This window comes from Ascaphus truei, chromosome 3, assembly GCF_040206685.1.
Source record: "Ascaphus truei isolate aAscTru1 chromosome 3, aAscTru1.hap1, whole genome shotgun sequence".
In the NCBI taxonomy this organism is placed as follows: Eukaryota; Metazoa; Chordata; class Amphibia; order Anura; family Ascaphidae; genus Ascaphus; species Ascaphus truei.
The window spans coordinates 268,821,253-268,844,387 of record NC_134485.1 but is presented as its reverse complement, the minus strand read 5'-3'; the positions used below and the strand labels follow the sequence as shown (position 1 = coordinate 268,844,387).

Below are 23,135 nucleotides of genomic sequence, written 5' to 3'. Positions count from 1 at the left end.
ACATGCTTAACTAATGGAGATGTGAACTAATTGCATAGGATTTCACTAGAAATACTCCCAAGTGAATGGAAGCTTTGTTCCCCCCCCCCCCTGTGTTTGGATAATTTCCTGATAAAAAGGAACATGCACAATAAAGCCTATTATAATTTCACATTATAAAGCCTCCTAATTGTGTACCTCTGTGAACGTCTGTCTACATGGCCGGTGTAGGTATTTTTTAAACATCCATTGTTGTACGTTACATATTAGAAGGATGACAGGCTCAGGTAAATGTGAGGCAGTACAGTACCCCTTTACAGAAATGCTGGTGGATTCATGGGCTATCCTCCCAATTGAGATTAATTATGTTAGAGGCTGAGATTTTAAAACAGATGGGGGAATTGACAGACTGATCTGACATCATGTTCTATGTTTCTAGAGCAATGCAAGAGCTGTAAATAGTTTTTATGTTATTTCTCTCCCTCGTTTAAATTGTTTCTTTTATATCTTTAAATCTATTTGTATCCTTTCTTTATTGTTATTATCTGCATTTTTCACATTGTTTGTTTTCTTTTGTGCTTCTGCTCCACAGGAGGTTTCCATCTTTCCTGTGCTGATCATTAAATGCCTGTATTGTCGTTTGACAGGTGTACTGTCCAGGTCAAACTTCCCACCTGTCACTTTTAGTAGCAGGTCTAATCATTTCTTTACTGTCCTATTCAGCCCTCTGTAATTTTATTCTGTCAATACAGATACTTTTGTTGTCTGCTGCTAACTGCAGTGCACTACCATCTATGTTTTTCCATTTGTCTCTTCCTGGCTCCATCGTCTCTAAATGTAATTTCCTTTCACTGTACAAAATACAAACTAACATGTTTGCATACTGAATACAAAAAGGTTATGTTAAGTAAAAAAGTGACGAAAACTGTACACTGTGCAAAGTACAGTAATGATGAAGAATACTAATGAACAGATTCACATCTAACAGGTCTCCCAAGCTTGCCTAACCCCATAATCACACAGCATATGGTGATTCCACTGCAAACATGGATTCTGGGTAATAAAATGCAAATAAGCACTCATAGTGCATCATATTTGAATAACAATAATAATAACCTTATTTCATATAGCACTTTTCTCCCATTGGGAATGCTTCACAATTACAGTATAGTGCACAGTACACAGCACAGTACACAGCACATAGAATTTTTAAAGACACAGTTGTTGCCCAGGAGAGCTTACAATCTATGTTTTTGGTGCCTAAGGCACAGGAGGATAAAGTGACTTGCCCAAGGTCACAAGAAGCTGACCCCAGGAATTGAACCAGGTTCTCCTGCTTCAAAATTGTCATTGTTCTCAGTCAGTGTCTTTACTCAGGGATCCCTATTTGCTTATGGCTGCGGTATTGGTAACAATAGTTGTTTATAAGGAAAGGGCATGCACAATACATTTTGGAAATGAATGCCATGAATGCTCAGCTGTGTTATCAGATCAAAGTTTAGTATGTAGAGGAATGTAGCACTCACATTTATGTAACAATAATTGCTAAATGTATTTTATAGGATCAACGTTACAGAGAAAGGTGCATGTAAGGGACTGAAATGTTAATCCTATAAATACATTTTGCAATTTTGATAAATCCATGTGAATTACGCTTTCCTCTACATACGGTTCAACACAACTTTAAAAGCACAGCCAGAGTCCAAGAATGGTTTGGCAAGTAAACCTACTCACAGACCGCTGTTTTGACCTTGGGCTCCCATTAATGTAAGGGTGGTTGCTGGCCTTGCATTGTGAAACTAGTTCTAGTTACATACCAGGTACATAAATCTACCTTACCCCATTATCACACAGTATATATTGCTTCCACTAGTTTGTGGGTTACTTTAGTCTAATATACATTTATTTATTCCAATACATATTTATAAGTGAACTGGTGCCTTCATAGCAGCAAAAGAAGCAGAAACAAGAATCATATTAGTAGTGATATGTTACTTTGAATCAACATCTGGGTAACATTCGAGGAGACTACTAATGAAAATACTCAATGTTGACATATTTATTGAGCCTTAAATATTATTCTGCACATACTGTACAGTACAGTCTATTTTGTATCTAACAAGAGAAGACAGGGGCAATATTACAATGATATGTATGTTTATATATAGGACGAATCTCTAACCCTCCTTGTGCTGAAATTTGTGCAGACCTCTGAGATTAACACATTGCAAGGCCTTGCACTAGTCAAAAGATTAAAACATTTATTTACTGTAGAAACATTTAGAGTGATAAATTGTTGTTAAAGAATTTAGTGTTATACCTTGGAGTAAGCGATCCACGTTAAAGTGGAAAAGAAGCAAAATGTGACTCTCTGTGAGAGCTTATTAGCATGACATTACCCAGAATTAGAAATGGGCAAAAAAAGAGACTTTTCGCAAAGTTACAAAAATGTAGGCTATATATATTTTATTTTGACAAATAATGATACTAATAATGATACCAGTTACTGCTGTGCTGCTAGCGACTGACTTTTTTTTCTATGTACATTGCAGGGGTTTAACCTCATCCTCTTCCACAACCTGCAGACTGACCCCTGTAGCATCAGAAAAACGCTGCAGGGCTCCAGACGGTTCAATATGCAGTGGCAGGGGCAAATGTGACTGTGGTGTATGCTTGTGTGAAGTAAAGGAACCTGGCAAATACTACGGGCCATTGTGTGAATGCCATGACTGGGTATGTCACACCTACGATGAACAAGTTTGTGCAGGTAAAATCACCGGAGAGCACATAACCTAATAGGGTCTTTCAATTAAGCTCTGAAGCTCAGAAGATATCAAATGTTTACATTGTGTAATGCACATTATTTTGAAATCCGCAAATGTTTTAGTATGTCCTCACCCGTCAGGTAATGATTATCATGTTTATGTACAGTATGAAGCTCATAGACTTGCTGTTTTAATATAACGATTATAGAAAAAGAATGATGTATAATAGTTATGGATGTACAGTCTACAGATGTGGCCAGTGATATTGAACTCAGATGCTCAGCCTGTGATGTTAGAAAACTAAATGCACATCTTTCCTGTTTCTTTATTTCATCTTGATTTTTTTAAATTATTTTGTTTTTCAAGATTCATTTAATTTACTTACTTTTCATTTGTATATTTAAAAAATGTCAAACATAAAAATCACATCTCCGAATCTGTTCTGCTTGTGTACGGAGGCAAAAGAAATCACAGGATGCATTGTACTATTATACCATTTACTTTTGTATGCTTTTTGTTTGGAAGCGAGGGTTCAGATGGGTCAATGGTAGACTTTAGACATACTACAATGATCTGTATCAATTATTGGGTGCCTGCATAATATTTCTGTATTTATCATACACCTATAAATCCATTAAATGTGACTAAGAAATGTGTGACAACTTGACACATCACATTTGCCCAAAATATAAAAGGACAGCGTTGTTTTCACTTACACAGTGCATGCTTTTAAAATGCCAGGCTTTGAGTACGCACAGAAAGTGTACCTGTTCCGGTTTGGGAGAGGTGATTCAGCGGGCACCACGAGGCAGGAAAAACATAGCAGATGCTGGACTGTGCTGTAAAGTGTTCCTTTATTGAAGCATAGTTAAAAAGAGGGGGGAAAGAGCATGCCCCTGCACCTCTAACGCGTTTCACCCAGACATGGGCTTTTAAAAAAAAAAAAAAAAAGCCCATGTCTGGGTGAAACGCGTTAGAGGTGCAGGGGCATGCTCTTTCCCCCCTCTTTTTAACTATGCTTCAATAAAGGAACACTTTACAGCACAGTCCAGCATCTGCTATGTTTTTCCTGCCTCGTGGTGCCCGCTGAATCACCTCTCCCAAACCGGAACAGGTACACTTTCTCTGCATTTCTTATCAGCCATGGAGCACACAGACCGGCGTTCACATCAAATGTGAGTACAAGTGCTGCTTAAAGAGAGCCACCCCAGGCATACAAGTTCATTCAGTTCAGGGAGACTGCAGAGGTCAAGGGCGGGTTTAAACACTCCCCACTTACAACTCCGCACATCTCTGCTATACCTGGTGCCATCTAGGGGTTCAATGCACATAGCCTCAAGCATGCACTACCACACCAAGTGATCCGGTTTAAAACGCAGTCAGAAACATTTATTTTGCAATTATTGTGGGTTATTTGTAAAGCTCTGTAGCACTGGTCAATTGGGGCCATCCACCCCATACATCTTTGTTTTGAGTACGCACACACAACTTCAGCTGTACAAAGACAAATATTTCTAAATGTCACCAAACTATCTAAATAAGTACAAGTTTACAGATTTACGCTTCATTACATATTTCAATTTGTTGGGGCAAATGTTAGGGATGTATTGCTAAATATTCATTTTTTTCAGTTGAAAACATCTGAAAGTGTACATTTCTGCAGATGGGGGGAATATGCATTGCACTGTTGATCATTCCTGAAGAAGCAATCTACCTACTGTACATGCTTTTATGATATACTCTCCAGCAATATTCCTTGTTGGTATCCAGGTACTGGGGAGTTAATTTTGGAGAGTTTGCTGTTAGAAAATTTTATAAGCAGATGAGCACATTAAATTGATTTTCTTTACAGAGGGGGTAAACTTTTGACCTCCACTTTCTAGAGAGAGGTCTGAAAAGGTGTTGTTATTAGTGCTTGAAGGGATAGTTATTTTAACAGGTCCAGAGGCTGGGTTGAAGTATATGGAAAGAATTTCATGTTTTCCCAAAACTAATTTTTTCAGGCGGTGCGGGGGAAGGGAGCCCCGGGCATGTGTACTGAAAACTTCTAAGCAGTTTCACACCGACGTGTCATTTTTAAAAGCCAAAAACCACAATTAGATCAGACTGAATGTTACAGGAATTCCGTTAGGAAAGGGCTAACTAGAATGCATTCCAACCGAGGGTTTGGCATAATTCAATAGGAAAAATAGCACTTTAGCAGAAATGGAGCCAAGGATACAAAGTACACATGTCTAAAGCTAAGAATAAAGAGTTCCACATATTCTACTGCACAATCGTTTTTCATGGATACATATAATCGATTTGTACTTGAAGTATGCCTGCATAAAGAGTACTAAAATAGGTAGTTGCTCTAAAATTATACCATATACCAACAAGCAACATTATTATAAGAAGCGATGCATTTGCCCTAAGGTTTTTGTAAATGGCCATTGCCACTAATCATAAGCTCACTTTTTGCACCAAGAAATATTAGTTAGAAGACCAATATTCACATAGACTTACAAATTTATATCCTGGGAAGTGAAGTTTGAGCTGCTATAAATGTATGTTAGTAAGAATGTTTTCTTCTTTCAACATAATTTTAAGTAAAACTCGCTGACAGTGGAGGAGAGCCGGTGCAAATGCCATGTTTAATGCAAATTCTGGGATCAACAACCCAGCTGGTCCCCCCTCCAACCCAACTTTTCAGCACCCTCGTCAACAACCTGGGGTACAGGTTAAGACTTTGCCCTGCACCCAGGGAAAGCTGTTGGCGTGCTTCAATCTATCTGTAGTTGTATCCCATGGCTATGTTTTGGATCCTCTCCTTTTCTCTGTCGGTATAATTTCACTTGGTGACCTCATAAGCCACCTTGGGTTATATGCAAGTGTTGCAATTTGGGGGCACACAATATAATGTAACCCTTTGTGTTGGTCCCAAATTGCAACACTTGCATATAACCCAAGGTGGCTTATAGAGGTCACCAAGTGAAATTATACAGACAGAGAAAAGGAGAGATGCCTCATATGCCAGACCCAATGACATAGCTATAATATCATGAGGTCTGGCATATGAGGCATCTCTGGCGCCAGGGGCCCCATAATGTGATAGCGTCTCATTTGCTAGAGAAGATTGTGTCCAGTGCTCCACAGTAGCTTCTGAACAGAAGAGGAATGGCTTTTTTCAGAGTACTGTATATAGAATAACCCTCTTATTGTGAACTAAACAGATGGTACAGGTTAGTTCACTCTTGCCTCATATTTAATTTTATGTTGGTAGGAAATTCGAAACACAAGTTTAAAGTATGTCCCTTCATGATTATTACAAGAGAATCTTGAGGCTCAATTTTACATATCAGGTTTGACCTCCTTTTCTTCCGAGTGCTCTTCACTTCCTTGCAAGGTAATAAAATGCTATACTATGAATTAGTAATACAAGTGGTCATGACACATCCATCAACTACCTTACAAGTGTTCTTGCTATTTTTGACTTTGGTGAGCTAACAAATGGAAGTATTCTACAATGTTAGATAACATAGTTGATGTCACGGAGACCAGCACTTTGAACACTGTTACCTTTCTGGGATCATTCACTAGATAAAACAAGGTAGTGGAATAAAATGTAGTTTATTCGGGTAAACCCGCGTACACACGATGAATATACAAAATGCAGATGAAATACACACTTACTGGGAATCTGGGGGTGAAAACTAGACTCAAACAAGTTCAGGGCGCCTACTTCGGAAGGCTTACTCTGACCGGGACCTTCCTGGTACTCTTTTCGGGTAGAAAACCCAACCGCTACGTTCTATTTTGAGAACTTGGTCCTCGCGTCTGACTTAGCCTCAGCTAGGCAAACTTTCCTAGCTCCAAAAATGAAGCCGGTTGCTCTGCTTTTTGCAACATAGCAACTTTGAAAAGCACGCCTTTGCATCACCGACTCAAGCCACTAGATGGTCTGGTTCCCTGATCTGCCTTTTCCTTACATACACTCCGCTGAGCTATCTCTAACATGGAAGTCAGAGCAGCGACCAATCAGAGCATGGGAATTTCTCCCACAAGCTAATCAGCATGGGGGATCATCTGGCTGCTGATGTCAGAGGAGGGAGCGTGCCAATCCGGCTCAAAAAGCTGGGTGAGCAGGAAATATGAATCGGCCTATGGAAAAAGGGCTAACCAGCAGCATCTTCCCCCAGCCATCCCATTACCACCCACTGGGCAGGCTCTACCAGGTCTGCCAGTCCAAAAGGTGCCCCCGTGGGGTGCCCTTTATTCGCCGGACCTGGTATTTCACCCTTTCCCGCTCACCAAACATTTTTCTCTCCTCTGGACATCCCTTCTCTCCTTTGAACTCCGATGTCTATGCAGACATCCCGGCACCTATGTAGATGCCCGGGCTGACTGTATAGACATTAATACATACAGTATAACACATTAAAACACTTTTAATAAACACATACTTCTTGGGGAACCTTATATACTGTATGTGTGGAAAATGGGTCTGTGATATGTGGGCTCGAAAACCAGGATTCTGGGGGACACTGTATAGCCCTGGTGTAATTCACCTTGCGTACCCGCAAATCATGCCTGCAAGTCTGTGAGAATTTTGGGACTGAAAAAAAGAGAGTGGGACACTGCTCAAACCATAATAACAGGTAAAATAAAAGAAGCAAAGAAGAAACCTGGTGCACGGAGAAATGAATATATAGCAACAGAAAAAAGTGACAGAGGTCACAGGAGTCTCCTATAACTTGCACTCAAGGTAAGGAAATTGGTACCAGACTCGTGTGAAAGATCAAGACATATGAAATATAAGTATAGATGAAACTAAGCCCTAAAAAGTGTCACGTTGAAGAAACAACTATTTAGCTTGTCCTAAAGCTCATATCATATTGAGATGTATCCTATGTAGGATAACAGGTATCACTCAGTCTAAATAGACGAACGTATGTCCTGATCACATAACACACAAGTGTGGTAAATACTGTACCTAAAAAGATATAAGTATCCACAGTATGAACCAGATAGGTCCCAGGTGTAATAAATAACGTACTCGGGGATACCAATATCCACTGAAAGACTAATGTCTAGAGTAAATCCACAAACAAATGTCACATAGCCAAAAAATATATAATGGTGACATCCACAAATATAAAACAATAAACCTTTTAATATTTGAATAATTACGCTGAAAAACAAGTGATGTGCTGATAAAATAACAAAATACAAAATAAAGAGACGATGTGTATTAAAATACCCCTGTAAGGGGAGTGGGTGGGAGAGGGTAGCAACAAAAAGTAAGGGAACAAACACTGGGTGATAGTAATAATCACATCTGAATAGGTAAGTGAGATCCCTAATGTACAGTAGCTACCAGATCGCTAAATATCCCTGTTGGTGGAGTCAAAATAGAGCACAATATGACAGATCAAATATGAGCAGTAAACGTTGTATATATAGGCAATATACTGTAGGTCACCAAATCAGGTATGTATCGCATAGGCTTCTAAGTAACCACAGTAATTAGTGACGTCACTAGTGGGCGTCCGTGAGCGGGATCAATCGTGGAGCAGAGCTATCCCTGCTGGATACTATTGTAGCCAATCGAGCACTAGGAGCAACAAAAAGCACGGTTGTATACTTTGCAATTATTTACTGTGGTTACTTACAGTAGAAGCCTATGCTATACATACCAGATTTGGTGACCTATATTGCATATATACACAACGTTTACTGCTCATATTTGATCTGTCATATTGGGCTCTATTTTGACTCCACCAACAGGGATATTTAGCGATCTGGTAGCTACATTAGGGATCTCACTTACCTATTCAGATGTGATTATTACTATCACCCATTGTTTGTTCCCTTACTTTTTGTTGCTACCCTCTCCCACCCACTTCCCTTACAGGGGTATTTTAATACACATCATCTCTTTATTTTGTATTTTGTTATTTTATCAGCACATCACTTGTTTTTTGGCATAATTATTCAAATATTAAAAGGTTTATTGTTTTTTATTTGTGGATGTCACCATTATATATTTTTTGGCTATGTGACATTTGTTTGTGGATTTACTCTAGACATTAGTCTTTCAGTGGATATTGGTATCCCCGAGTATGTTATTTATTACACCTGGGACCTACTGTATCTGGTTCATACTGTGGATACTTATATCTTTTTAAGTATTTACCACACGTGTGTTATGTGATCAGGACATACGTTCGTCTATTTAGACTGAGTGATACCTTTTATCCTACATAGGATACATCTCAATATGATATGAGCTTTAGGACTAGCTACATAGTTGTGTATTCAACGTGACACTTTTTAGGGCTTAGTTTCATCTATACTTATATTTCATATGTCTTGATCTTTCACACAAGTCTGGTACCAATTTCCTTACCTTGAGTGCAAGTTATAGGAGACTCCTGTGACCTCTGTCACTTTTTTCTGTTGCTAGAATTTTGGGACTACCAGTAACTTTGTCCCCCGAACTCCTGCAAACAAGATAAACACATTTTGACGAAATATCCCACCTAAAACGCCCACTTCCAAAGTTTCATGTTTATTTGGAAAGGGGAACATGTAAAACACCAAACAGATCAGGTTTTTGATATGCATTACTTTGTCCCTGGCTTATGGTGCTATTTAACTGCCGTGGACCCACGGTTTTCATGGGTAACCAGTCGAGCTTCACCTATATTATGAAGACTGGCTACCCCCTACCGTCACAGTTGAGTTTCATGGACCATTGGAAATTTGGCAACAACGAAATTAAGTTGACATAAATTACGAAGGCTGATTACAGAAAGCACTAGATGTCACTCAAAGTCGTGTGTCTTATTAAGATATAAATAAGACATCAAACACACAAAAAAAACAGTCAAAGCTTCTTAAACCTTATAGTAAACACAGAGTATATTTGGCCCCAGTAATTAGGTTGTAAGCATCTTATGCCAGGGACTTGTTATGCCTGCAAAATGTATAGGTGTGTATATAATATACAGCAGCACTAACCTAAACAAATAATACAGTTAAAAAAGCTACATTTAAATTGGATAAACAGTTAGAAGGGACCAAGAAGAAATGCAAATGATCTAAGAAACCCTCAATTAGGAAGCCAAGCTACTGGGAAGGTGATATAGACCAGGGCAGCGCAATCTTTTCCCCCTGTGCCCCCCTGCAGGCTGTCCCCCTCTCCTCGCGCCCCCCTGCTGGCTGTCCCCCTCTTCCTGCGCCCCCCCCTGCTTACCTTGACTCAGATGTCCTAGCATCATTACATCACGTTGCCATGGCAATGCGATGTCACATGACCCCGCGACGTCATTTGACTGCGTTGCCATGGCGATGCATCACCAGGAGCCGTCTGAATCAAGGTAAGGAGAAGTTTACAGAGGCCTTGCAGCTCCCCTGGCATTAATTTAAATGCCTTCTGGAAGCACGCGGGGCCTCTGTAAACCCCGCACCCCCTACAGTGAATCTCACGCCCCCCCTGGGCGTTGCGCCCCCCACTTTGCGCACTGCTGATATAGACAATAAATGGAGATAACCCTGGCAATGCCATTTACAGAACATGCCTTGTTGAAGTGTGTATACTAAATGCAGTGTAGAGTTTTTAAAGCTGTAATCGATTTGTATTAATGAACATGTTTTTCGAGGACTCTTTTGGGAAATTTCTAATAAATGCTTTGTATGTCAGCCTAGATCTTTGCAATTGTGGAATATTGACCAGTATGCCAAGTACTTTTGCTTCTATTGCAACACCAATATATGTTAAGTGGAAGTTTACCTTTTTACATGGAATCAATGTAATTAGGCAGGTCTCTGACTTCAAAGATCTGTGTAAGAGATGATGAATATGTGCATGTGTGACTAATTGGATGCATTGCCACAATGTTTAATGCATTTAGAACTTATGTTTCTAATCATTCTTTTTTAAATATTCACAAAGGTGAGGTACATGAGGAAGAAATTGGGGGAAACATTTAGAAATTAAAAGGGGGGTGGGGAATCACAAAGAAAGAGGGATAGGAATGGGGAACCATGTCAGACATACTTGTATAGATATAAAAATAGCTGACACGAATTATAAAGAGAATGCAACACGTTATGATATGGAAATTTGGGTATCATTTCCTGACAGAAATACTGTGCTGTGTTTTAGGACTATAATTTGGATGTACAGTGTAGATGTATCTATTTTGGCCCAACCAGACTATAGGGCCTCTTTAGGTAGTAGCTCCGATAAGTTTTGAGCACTTTTCGAGCGAGTTTGCATATGTAGCTATTCAGAAAGCGCAGATAACATGCCAAACTTGCTTGAAAACTGCTCCCACTCGAGAAACCGAGTGATAGTTCCAAGAATGCTCAATCCTGCATTTTTTGACAAATCAAGCTATTTAGGTACCTTTGGTATGCACTCGCAGATTTTGATCTAGCCATCTGAAAGATGGCGAGATGGGATCCACAATGTGCCTCTGATGTAGAAAAAAATTATTTTGTCCACATCAGATTGAAGCCGGGGGTCTCCAGAGCTGACTCGCATTAATATCAGCACCGGTGCTACCCTACTTCAGTTCTATGTAATAAAATACATTTACAGGTAGCTTCATTACCGTTGTGGCTAATCGCTAAGATAATGAAGGGGCTAAATATCAGTGCCCGGTTTGTTGGTAGTAGGGGGGTGGGTGAAGCTTGTTGTTGACCCAGGGTGAATGGCTAGGCCTTCCGGAAAGTATTAACCCCTCTTTTACCTTTGCGGTTTCAACTGCTAAGGTAATGAAGGGGTTCAACTCTTCCGCAAAGCCTTAACACCCACCCCAGGGCAACTATGAATGTGGTAATTGGCCTGTAGTGCTTGTTTAGGCTTACTGGGTGGATAGCGGGAGTTGTTAACCCCTTCATTACCTTAGCGGTAGTAAACTGTAAGGTAATGAAGCTGTTGAGTCATTCTGCAACCCTATTGTTATGCCTAACCACCCACCCTGGGGAAAGTACCACTTCACCCACCTCTCTACCACAAACACCACACAGGAATGGGTAAAAGTGCTATTAGCCAAAGACTGCTAGTAGCACCATTGCCCATTCAAATAATCATTACAGTGAAATAAATAAAATAATAATAAACCACATTACTATAAAAAACACATTACTATAAAACAAAACTAAAGCCATTTCATCCATTGATTGTAACTGTCGTCATCTACAGTATGCCCTCAACAGGTCACAAATAGACAATGGTCCCACTACAACCCGTTGCTTTGGTAATATGTTAAAAAAAATTGAAATAAAAACTGTGCGATTGCCTGTAAGAGCTGTACAGAGAGATGCAGCTCTCTCTGTGCAGCTCTTATAGACTGCATGTTGATCACACGAGCGGAACCCAGAATAGGCCCCTATGGGTACATTAGAGATTACATCATAAGGGTAGGAATTAGACTCAAATTAGAGATCAGAAGATCAGATGAAGGTTACATTATGTACTGAATTTCCAGAGAGATTGGCCAAAATGTTGAATAAACCACATTTTATTAATCACTAATAGGAAGGCAGGGGAAAAGAAGATATTTCAAAGTTTCGCACTGGTGGCAGTACAAAAAATGGGTAATTAGTTTGTCTAAAAGTTTATTAGTTTCATCTATTTGTCTTTCTAGCAACAAAATCCAGGGAGTAAACTCTGTGGCCTCTTCTATGAGTTTAGAGATGTTCTTCCAAAAAGAGGCATGTCCAATTTAGAAGTGTTTTATTTATTTATTTTTAATCAAACACGCTACCATTACTTTATTAAGACTATTTGACCAGTGATGCACACACCCTAAATGTTATATTCTACATCAATACAGAAAAAACTAACACACATGTAGCCCAGTGCCCCTGGCTATATATTTCCTGGCCCTAACATTATAAGTCCTGGTAAGGAGCAGGCAGTGTTAGGGTTAAATTCCTCTCACATGGGCCAGCATTTGAGTCTCCCCACTGGGATGATAATTTGTTGTGGTTTCCAGGTGCTAGTCTGGAAACTGTTGGAACATGTGCTGGGGGGGGGGGGGGAGTCGGCTCACTGGAGGAGTGCTGCCCAGTTACTGGAGCTTAGCAGCGAGGCCCTCCCCTGGTACAAAAGATGGCTCCCTATCAAATTTAGTCTGTTCTGGTTCCCAGTGTAGCCTGCTCCTTAGGGAGTACTGTAAGCATGGTTCTACCTTGCCCCATCAAGGGGTAGGAGGGTAAAGACTAGCCCAGGGGCCTCAAGCTCCTGGGAGGCCTAGTCAAGGGAAATGGTCCTGTAAGCCTGACTCTGACCATTGAAGAGATGCAAGCTGCGAGGGGTACTGTATGCTCTGTGAAGATCTAAACTGAGAAGTGCTCCACTCTCGCATGAGATGGATTTGTATGACCTGGACCATCAATAAAAGAAGTTGTACTGTTACTGACCTGGGCTACAGTTACTCTAATGTGTTCCTGTGGGGAAGAATCCCTGCCCCTGATAGAGCCCTGCAGGATGGAGGCACTGCACCACCCTGAAAACCTGTCCTGTTGTCCTACTCTCCACATAACGGAGACTCAGTCACCCTGAGAACCAGCAAGTGAGCACCACAGCACCATCACATCATAGTAACCTACAGATCTCCCAGGGGTGGGGGTGGGGGGGGGATAGGGTTGTACATACATAAATGTGCTTCTTAGAATAGGCCGGAAAAGGTGAATAAAGGTGAAAACTAAGGGTAATTTCTGTAAAAAATCTATTAGTCCATTTTTTTCCCGTACGCAAACAGAAGAACTAATTTTTCCTCATCTTATGTTTCCTTCTCAAAAACGAATAAATCCATTTTCAACAAAAACATCAGAAACAAGACTAGAATACTGTAATATGACATTAAATTACATTGTTTATACTAGTGATGGATGAGTGCATTACCTCATCCCACATTACGCGTGGTATAAAGAACTGAAAAATTGTCTAATCTTGATCAAATTAAAGAAAAATGGTTTAAAGAAAAATGGTTGTCCGTTACCATCTAAATACTTTAGTAGAATATTATTATAATAAAAAAATATTTAAAAAATATAAAGAAAGTCTGACTGAGTGTTTTTTTTTGGCCATTGAAGCTGAATATTTCTTTCAGTAGGTAGTGGTGTACTGCCCTTTGTTGTATTACACATTTTGTTGAATTACTTTTTTTAAATGTTGTATTACTAATCCTGTAGTTGTTGCCAAAACAGTGGTCTTTATAAGCTTTACATGGGAGAGCAAAGCTCTGATTGAGCCTCAGGCATCAGATGTTACAAAGCTAGATTTGAATCAGCTCTGATTTATCTGCAATATTTCAAGTTTTAACAAAACATTGTACCATGGTGAGGAGCAATATATGCCTTTGGCAGCAAAGTACAGCTGTATTAAACAGGCAGGATTCCCTTATTACCATATTTTGCTATATATTTCCTTGGGGGCGGGGGGAGTTTAGATTACAGCATAGATTCTTATCCCTTTGTTACAAATTTTCTGTATTGTCAAATATCTGTGCACTTATGAAGCTTTTAATGTATGCCTCAAGCTAGAACTTTAATACAATATAATAAGGCCTCTCTCCATGGATAAAAACGAGAGTGGTGGTTCTCAATAATGTTTAATCATGGAGGGACAGCTGAGACAGAGGGAATGCAGTCTTGAGAAGAGCAGAAGAGGCACGCAGGTACATTGCAAGAGATTAGAGCATATATGGAGGGGCAGTGGGGGGAAAAAACTTTGAAGGATTAGACGATTTTTGTATGTTACATAGTTACAGTATATAGTGGATGAGGTTGAAAAAAGACATGTCCATCAAGCTCAACCTATGGTAAATTTAGACTCCTATATTTGTATTTACAGTATTTTGATCCAGAGGAAGGCAAACAGAAAAACGCCAGTGACACATCATCCAATGCTGTCTCATAAGGGGGAAATACATTTCCTTCCTGACTCCAAATAATGCCAATCAGATTTATCCCTGGATCATTATCCTTCCCATGTTTGCTTACTTGGTATATCCCTGTATACCTTTCTCTAAAAAGATGTCCAACGTTTATTTAGTTTTTTTTAGATATCTATTGTTTCTGCCATCACAATCTCCATGGGTAATAAATTCCACAAATTAACTGCCCTTACTGTAAAGAACCCTTTCCTTTGTTGCTGGTGAAATCTCCTTTCCTCCAACCTTAAGGGATGACCCTGAGTCCTTTGTACTGCCCTTGGGATGAATAGTTCTTTTGAAAGCTCCTTGTACTGTCCCCTAATATATTTGTAAATAGTTATCATATCCCCTCTTAGACGCCTCTTTTCTAATGTAAATAAATCTAATTTAGCTAGGTGATATGAAATGTATAGGGAAGAGCTAAAAAATGTGAAGAAAAGGAGTTACAAATTTCAAAGAGGGTGTTCTAATTTTAATAATAGCATTTTGTTTAGACTAAGGGCCTCATGCAGTGAAGTCCATTCTTGAAAGCGTTGCTATCACGGTATGCAGAAAGCCCCGAATACCAGTGATAGCAACATTTCAACAAATGGTAGCCGGCGCCAAGATGACCTGCCCTCCAAAAAGGGCTCACCCGGCGAGTTGATTCTGCTGCAGACAAAGAGAGACTCCACTCTCTGCGCAAATCTCGGCCGAAATAAAAATATTTACATTTTAATTTTCTTACTAGTGTAGATGAGCAGGGGGTCTCCGGAGCAGAACCGCATTGATTTCAGGTTCGGGGACCCCCTGATTCCTGAGATACAGGCCCTGTTATGGGGTGCCGGTATCTCCTATGCATTGAAATGTCCCAGTCACGTGACGTGGGACATTTACATGCATTGGAGATACATTTACATGCATAGGAGATACCGGCACAACAAAAACATACATACTTTAATTCTTCTCTTGGAGGATATTAATAAGGGTACAAGTATGAAAAGAACAAAGGGATCAATGTATCATGCACAAAAAAAAAATATTTTTTTGACGCACTGCACCATTCTAAGCTCCAATCTGTGTCATGTTACAACCTTGTTGCTCTAGTTTCTCACATTTAGTGCAGACAAAAAGAAAAAGGTTGACTTTTTTTGACACAGTTGGAAAGGAGAAAAAGGGATGCACAGAGGCACACAATTTTATAATCTCATTATATTCTGTCATGTAACCAACCTGTGACGCCTCCTTTTGACTCCACAAATTTAGATATGACATATATGGGGCAACAACTGGACCAAATACCTTCATATATTGATGCAAAGAAGTGCAAATGAGTCTTAGAGGTACAGCACAAAAATTATGATGTCTGAGCTTATACTGATCCAAAATTGCCTTAGTAATCAGAGCCCCATACATTTTGAGTGGTTCCATTGAGACAAATCATAATCAACTGAGTTTATAGTTCAAAAAATATTTAGAAAACATCAACACCAGTTTATGTAAAATATTAAATCAATTTTTCCCACTTCTAGCATTTACATAATTTTCATTCACTAAAGTCAAGACAAATGCAAACCCTTCAATTACCTAATACATTCATCATTATAAAGGTTAGATTTGACAATGAATGAAACTGCCCTTGTTGGTAACTGAAAAATCTCTAATAATCTATATTCCTTTTGTTCATTGGTTTCTTTTACACCTTCTTTTGTAACTGGGAAGTCTCTCCTCTGCATCTCACTATACCCTCCCTAATGCTTTTTCTGTTTACTGTTCCCTCACTCCATTGTGAATGTCTCTGTTCTCTCCAACTTCCCCACTCCCCACTGCATCATTATGTATACACCTCTCCCCCAACAACTTCTTTACCCCTCAATAAAAAACCTCACACAAATCCTCTATTCACACCCTCTATCTACTCCTTCCTGCTGCTGAGGATCTCCCCTAAGCCTGAACCCAGACATACATACCTGGTCTCCCCCATGCCTCCCTGCCATCTCTTCCCCTGTTAGGCTTGTTTTATAGTTGGTGCGCGCTCGTGTGCTAATGCTTGTGCCCGTGAATCACACTTTTTGTGTGTATGTTCTGTGCTGTGAGCGACAGCTGGGTGTGGCTATGACGCGAATGGGTAGGTGCGGCCATATCAAAGAAAAATGTGTGTAAAGTGTGATGGAAATGAAATTATAAACACAATTTTATTTGTATATAGTGCATGTACTCTGTGGTTCACATAGAAAAGGAGACACAGGGGTATTATTATACAAAAATTGGATCAAAGAAAGGAAACTGTGGGTGAACTTACCTCAAAGAGATTCTGATCCAACCTCTCAATAGTAGTATGTGTATGTCAAATATTAAAACATATACAAATGAGAACAGCAAGTGACAACACAACCGGTTTGCTATCCTGGCAGAGTTGAGGGGTTATGTACCGGATCAAAGTCTCATGGCTGCAAAACAGGGGTAAGAAGTAGAGCAACATATACTGCAGCACCAGATTAATCAAAGCAAAAGTCCATTTATAGCTATGGAGGTATTTTGTCTTTGCCAATTATGCTATTGTTTGTCTACATTGTGCAGACGGGAGACTCGTGCAATTGCAGCCTCACTGTGATTGGTTAATGAGTGTGACGTGCAACGGCAGCAGCGCGAAAAGACAGTTTTCATATGTTTCCTCCGATCTGCCGGCTCAACGCTCACTGCCGTGCACACGCATGGCTGAAGTATAGAACGTCAGGTTTAACACAGTCAATTATAATTGAAGCACGAGCACATGGTAGCGCATGCGCGCGTACTATATTACACACCTAAATGGTGTTAACCCACTGATTTAATACTGACTAACCTTAAAACTCGCCCCACAATTCAAGCATCCTAATGGCCTGCACTCATGGCTATTGTCCCACACCCACAGTCACTCTTACCACCCATTCTGACCAAGCACTGCCATCTACAGCACTTATTACCTCACCTGCTGTCTCTGTAAGTCTCCCATCATACCATTTAGATTCTAAGCTCTTTGGGGCAGGGATTTCATTTCCTATTGTCTAATTTTGCTGCCCTTATTGTATTATTATAATTCTCCCTACTGTATTCTTTGTGAAGTGCTGAGTACACTTTTGGTGCTATATAAATAAAGACATACAATACAATTCAATACAATTTTATGCAAGTGAGAGAAATTTTTGTAGAGAACAAGGTAATATTATGCATTGTTTGTAGTGATCAAATTATGACGTAGATTTATTCAAGTAACATATCTAAATCTGCTAACTGTCTTTCTTAAGCATATTCTAATTCTAAATTGGTGTAACATACTGTATATTGTAATGTGTTTTAGCAATAACGAGCAATACGTTTCCACATGTCATATTGCATGGCACGTATTTAATTCTGTACTAGCAGGACAGGATAATGCTAACCTAAAATTAATTAAAATAAAACGATTTGCCAGTGGGCCAGCTGAGCATATGTAGGACACAGGGACCAATGAGATAACAGGCTGTAGGAGACTTGTTAGAGAGAGTGAGAGCGATAAGAGGATACGGTGCAGGAGACAGGTGTGGGAAGGATCCCAGAGGCGGAGAGATGACGCAGGTAGTGCACGCGCTGACTGTGCACACTGCACACTGATGACATTGCCACTTGGGCGGAGTCTGGTGGTGGGACCGGAAATGGTAGTATTAACCTCTGCACGGGATTAGCGTGCGCGCCTAGCATAGCGGCTGGTCCCAGGAGAAGGAACAGAAGCGTCATGGCTGACGGAAGGAGCGGGGGCCCCGATCATGAGTTGGGGTAAGTGACGAGTGCGCCGAGCACATTGCAGATCACGGATCCTGACAGTGGACAGTTGGTTCCAATGCTACTGTAGATACACACCTGTGTGAGTGCCTGTCTCTCTCAGGGTAGAGACACTAACTAAATCTAGGAAGTGCAGCTCCTTAAGTTCAGAGGGTACAAAGTCTGAGCCCAGGATTGGGCAGAACACAGACCCTGTCCCACCTCCTCCCCTGTCACTCAGGGAAGCTGCTTCTGTGGGGAAAATCCCTGGATTGGTCCTGAAACTGCCTGCACTGTTACCAGGGCTTGCATGTCAGGGAGGGCAGACTGGTAGCCAAAACCAGACATGGCTAAACACACATCACTTTTTTGGATGTGGAAATCTTCAAAGATGATAATTACAATATTCATAGTAAACTCTTTCAGAAATCAGTGGATTGCAATAGATTTTGAGAAGTAACAAGCAGTCATCCTCCAAATTGGATGAGAAATATCCCTTTTGGGCAGTTTCAAAAAGTTAGAAGGAACTGCTCAAGAGATCAAGATTTCATTGCAGATTCCGAAATTGTGAAAACCTGCTTCAAAGAAAAGAAATATAATTAGAAACTAGCAGAGGAATCTTTTGAGAGGACAGCCAAAATTGAGAGGAATACTCTCCTAGAGAAAAAAAACTAAGAGAAATACACATACTAGAGAGACATCCTTTATTACAAGGTTTAATGAGGCCGCCCAGCACATTAATTAAATTTTGGAGAAACACTGTAACATCCTGAAAGAAGATGTTTTAAAAACGCCTCCTTGGCACAGGCGGCTTAGCTTTGCCTGTACACACAAAACGTGCGCGCCATGTGCACGCACAATGTCATGCGCACGCTAGCGCGCCTGCGCTTAGCATAATACAAGCCAAATAGAAGAAATTCTGACACCAAGCTAGTTTAAATGTACAGTATGCAAAATACAATAACAAATGCAATTAGTTTCTAATCAATATGGCATAGCCACTCTAGTGGAGTAATAGTTCATATTTAAAACTATGAACTTCTCTTAAGAAATGTGAGGATACTGTAGGTGAATGTGGAATTTCCAAAACATAAATATATTGAGCATAACAAAGTAGTCTTTTAGGTGCCCCGGTGCAGTGGAACCATTATTTTTACATATTTGGTAATAAAGCTGCTCAAATCAATGTTGTAGTTTACTACTTGAAGTGACACTTTGTCGCTACGAATGTCTGTATTCAAGAGATGTGTTTAAAAATAGAATTGGCTGTTTTTGCTTTTTTGATTCACTTGTGTAGGGTGAAGTGTCTCTCTATTAACTGTGCTGTCATACGCTTATATGTGCACAGCTTGAGTGTATTTTCTAAGTCAATTGAAGGAGAAAGTAAACAGTAGTTTCCCTACTGATGATGAGGGATGTCACATCTCCCAAGTGTATGTGCCATCTGCCTCACTGTAAGAGCATTCATGCTCTTTGATAAGCATAACATTTTCTTATATATTTAAGAGAAATAGGAAAAACCAGGTGTGTGAAATAAGAACCTACTTGAACCTTAGATTCCAAAGCAAATACAAAACCGATACTCTTGAGATTTTATACAAAAGAAAAAACCAGCGCACCAACTGTGTTCAAAGTGATTAAAATAATCTTCTACTTAAACATATAATATTACTCAATTTAGAGTATAAAGAAGAAAAACATCTTAATAACTAAGATCTTTCTCTAAATAAGTGCACCCGTGTTGAAAGCAATTAGAACACAAATGTTTTACTAATGTGAATGTGAGAATAAATTGTGTCAAATACATACAATAACCTTCAACAAAGAAATAAGGGTGCTGCTTGTCAAAATGGATAGCTCGGCATCACACAGATAAACATGAAAAAGGAAAAGTGAATCTTTGGACCCCTTCCTTTTCAAGGAGTTGTGCTCTCCAGCCACCTTTCTTACAGGTGACCTGTTCTTCATGTATCCATTCAAGGAGGAGAATAACAAAGACTGGGAAAATCCACTAAGGGAGGACAACACCACTGGATAGATTCACCAGAATACACAGAATCCTTCAGAGATCCAATGGACAAGAAACTGGATGGCCTCCTGATGAGAGTATACACCACTGTAGGAATCACTTACAAATTGATGATAGCAACAGAGTGCTTAGCCAGCACTATGAATATTTGTTTTTCCAAATTGCAGAAATTGATAGAGGTGGAAACTTCACATCAGAACATCCTGAAAGATTTGTCAATATTATCTGAATCAATAGATTTCCTCACTTCTAGAAAGGTCACCAGCACTATCAGTGACGGAATGCAGAGCCCTTTGGCAGAAACCATGGACAGCAGATGTTTTCTCCAAAAAAAAGTTTGTCTCCACAGAACTCTTGGGGATAGCCCTATTTGGCCAGGAACCGGAGGTCATAAAAAATAGGATCAAAGGAGGAAAGGGTAAGTTTTAAGGACCATAGGCAGAGGCCACCATCCTCATTTAGAAACCATAGGCAGTCCTTGTGAGAACCAGAATCTCAAGAGGAGCAAGAATGCCCATTAAGCAAGAGGGCACAACCTCAAACTACTTAAAGAGGGGAAGACACAGATATGGAGCAGGTCCGTCTTTCCCCAAGACCAATACAGGTTTGAGGATATGGAAGGGGGTGGAGGTACAAGGCAAGTGGTAGAGGAGGGGCGATACACAGATGCTTCTTCCTCTGTCACAGAGGAGAAAAGAACAAGGAAGGCAGGAGTAGAGTTATGAAGACAAAGTGTTGAACATGAGGCTACAGATGCCTTGACAAATGGAATCGCATTTAGCTTTGAAATAACAGGCAAAGTCTTATGGTGAAATGGAAGAAGAAAAACAGTTTACATATCAAGATCTTTGTAGTGAGTCAAAAAGAGAGAAGTGGTAGGCATAGGTTAGACATGTGAGTGTTGATTAGTTAAGAAATCTTTGTCAACCCTGGAACAGAGCAGAGATGAAATAAGATAGGAGGAAGTTGTATTGAAAGAAGTCACTGGAAGTATGAGATTTAATCCAAATGTGTTCAGAGGTCCCAGTGGAGGAGTGCGAGTGCATGGCAGTTTGACATTGGCAAGAAGGGCAAGAACTGTGCAGTGGCCTTGGTACAGCAATCATTCATTAAAAGATATGACATGACCTGCATTTAACAAAGAAAAATGCTGAATAGATAAAAAGCAACATTTTATAAACATTGTTAACAAATACAGAACATTATTTGGTTTCTATCTATGCTGGCTTCCCATATCCTCCATCATACAATGCGTAACCACTTGTTTCAACATTGTCCCTTATTCCCTCTAGGTTGTGAGCTCTGCCTAGCAGGGCCCTCATTACCTATTTGTACCTGTTTGTGCATGCCCATCCTCATTTGTATGTAAGTGTTTATGTAATATTCATAACTCTTCCCCCCCATTGTATAATATAAATGATAATAATGCTGGATGCCTAAAAAAAAAATTGCCTTTAAGCATAATTTTATTTAGTCTTCTAAAGGGTTTCCAGTCTGAATAATTTAAAATAGTATTAGTGACTCTAATGTACTCCTTTATCTTATTGACTACAGTAAATCAGATTAGAACTCCCCTGGATCACTTATGTGTCTGGCATTGATAAATCTGGTGTGGTTTGTTCGCCTACTTCATATAGCCTGGAGGATTTGATATAGATAATAGATTCCTATATATTTTAGAACTCACACTTTAGTATGTTGTTCACGCAATATACATACTGTAGCAATATACATACTTTCTTTTGGAGTGATTGGAGTGATGAGAAGATGGCGTGACATGCAAAAGTAAAAGAAAAAATGGCAATGCACATTCTTATGAATCATCCTCTCTCTTTTTCTTTTAATGCTTATAAAAGTCTGAAATAATTAACTCTTTGTATCTCAAATGGTGTTGGTCATTCAGAATGTCCCCGTATCATCCTTAAAGCAGCAATCTCACCTTAACAGTATAGTCACCAGTATTTTTAGCTCCCTAAAGGGATTTCAATATGTCCATGAAATCTCACTGGTCCTGTAAACCGTTGTGGCTTCCTATTGGATGGGTGTATAAAAACCCAGCTGAAAGACCAATAAGTATCTCATGAACCAGGAGGTCCCAAGAGCTAAAATATTGTGGTTTACCTCTGAATGACCCCCCCCCCCCGCCCTCCCATCCTGGTTTAAAGGCTGAAATTAAAGGAATATATTATGTGGATGGATTATTGCTTTAAACAATTATCTCCGTTGTAATTTAATGTCCTTAAGAAAACAAATAAAACAAATTATCTGTCACGGGAGACTCCTGTGGCGGGTAGGATCTCGGTGGCCGGAACAGCAGGAGCGTAGTAGGGGTCATAAGCAGAGATCAGAGGCAGGCGGCAGATAGCAAAGCCAGGTAACAAGCATAGGTCGGCAACGAGGAGACTGGAACAGGACAGGCGAGCAGGGACAGGTCTGGGAGCAGGGACTGAGAACGGGAACAAACAGGGACAAGCCAGATTACCAGCAAGGGCCTTACTGCGAACAGACTCAAATACAGGTACAGGAACAGATCAGGATCAGAGGCATGTGCATAGGAGTCTGACTTGAAACAGAGGTAAGGGAGGAACAGGAATGGGAGGTTTATATAGGCAGGCTGGGAGGTGGAGCACAGGTGCAGAGGTGTCAGGTATCAGAGTCTGGAATGTTCCT

General features: G+C 40.0%; 1 protein-coding gene across 1 annotated transcript in view; it reads left to right on the top strand.

The window, feature by feature from the left end:
* The window catches only part of ITGBL1 (integrin subunit beta like 1), a 253,284-nt gene that overhangs the window by 5,450 nt on the left and 224,699 nt on the right, over positions 1 to 23,135 (top strand). The window contains exon 2 of the mRNA XM_075590762.1: positions 2,532 to 2,746. Coding sequence (XP_075446877.1) covers positions 2,532 to 2,746 — 215 coding nt within the window. The remainder of the gene's footprint in view (positions 1 to 2,531; positions 2,747 to 23,135) is intronic.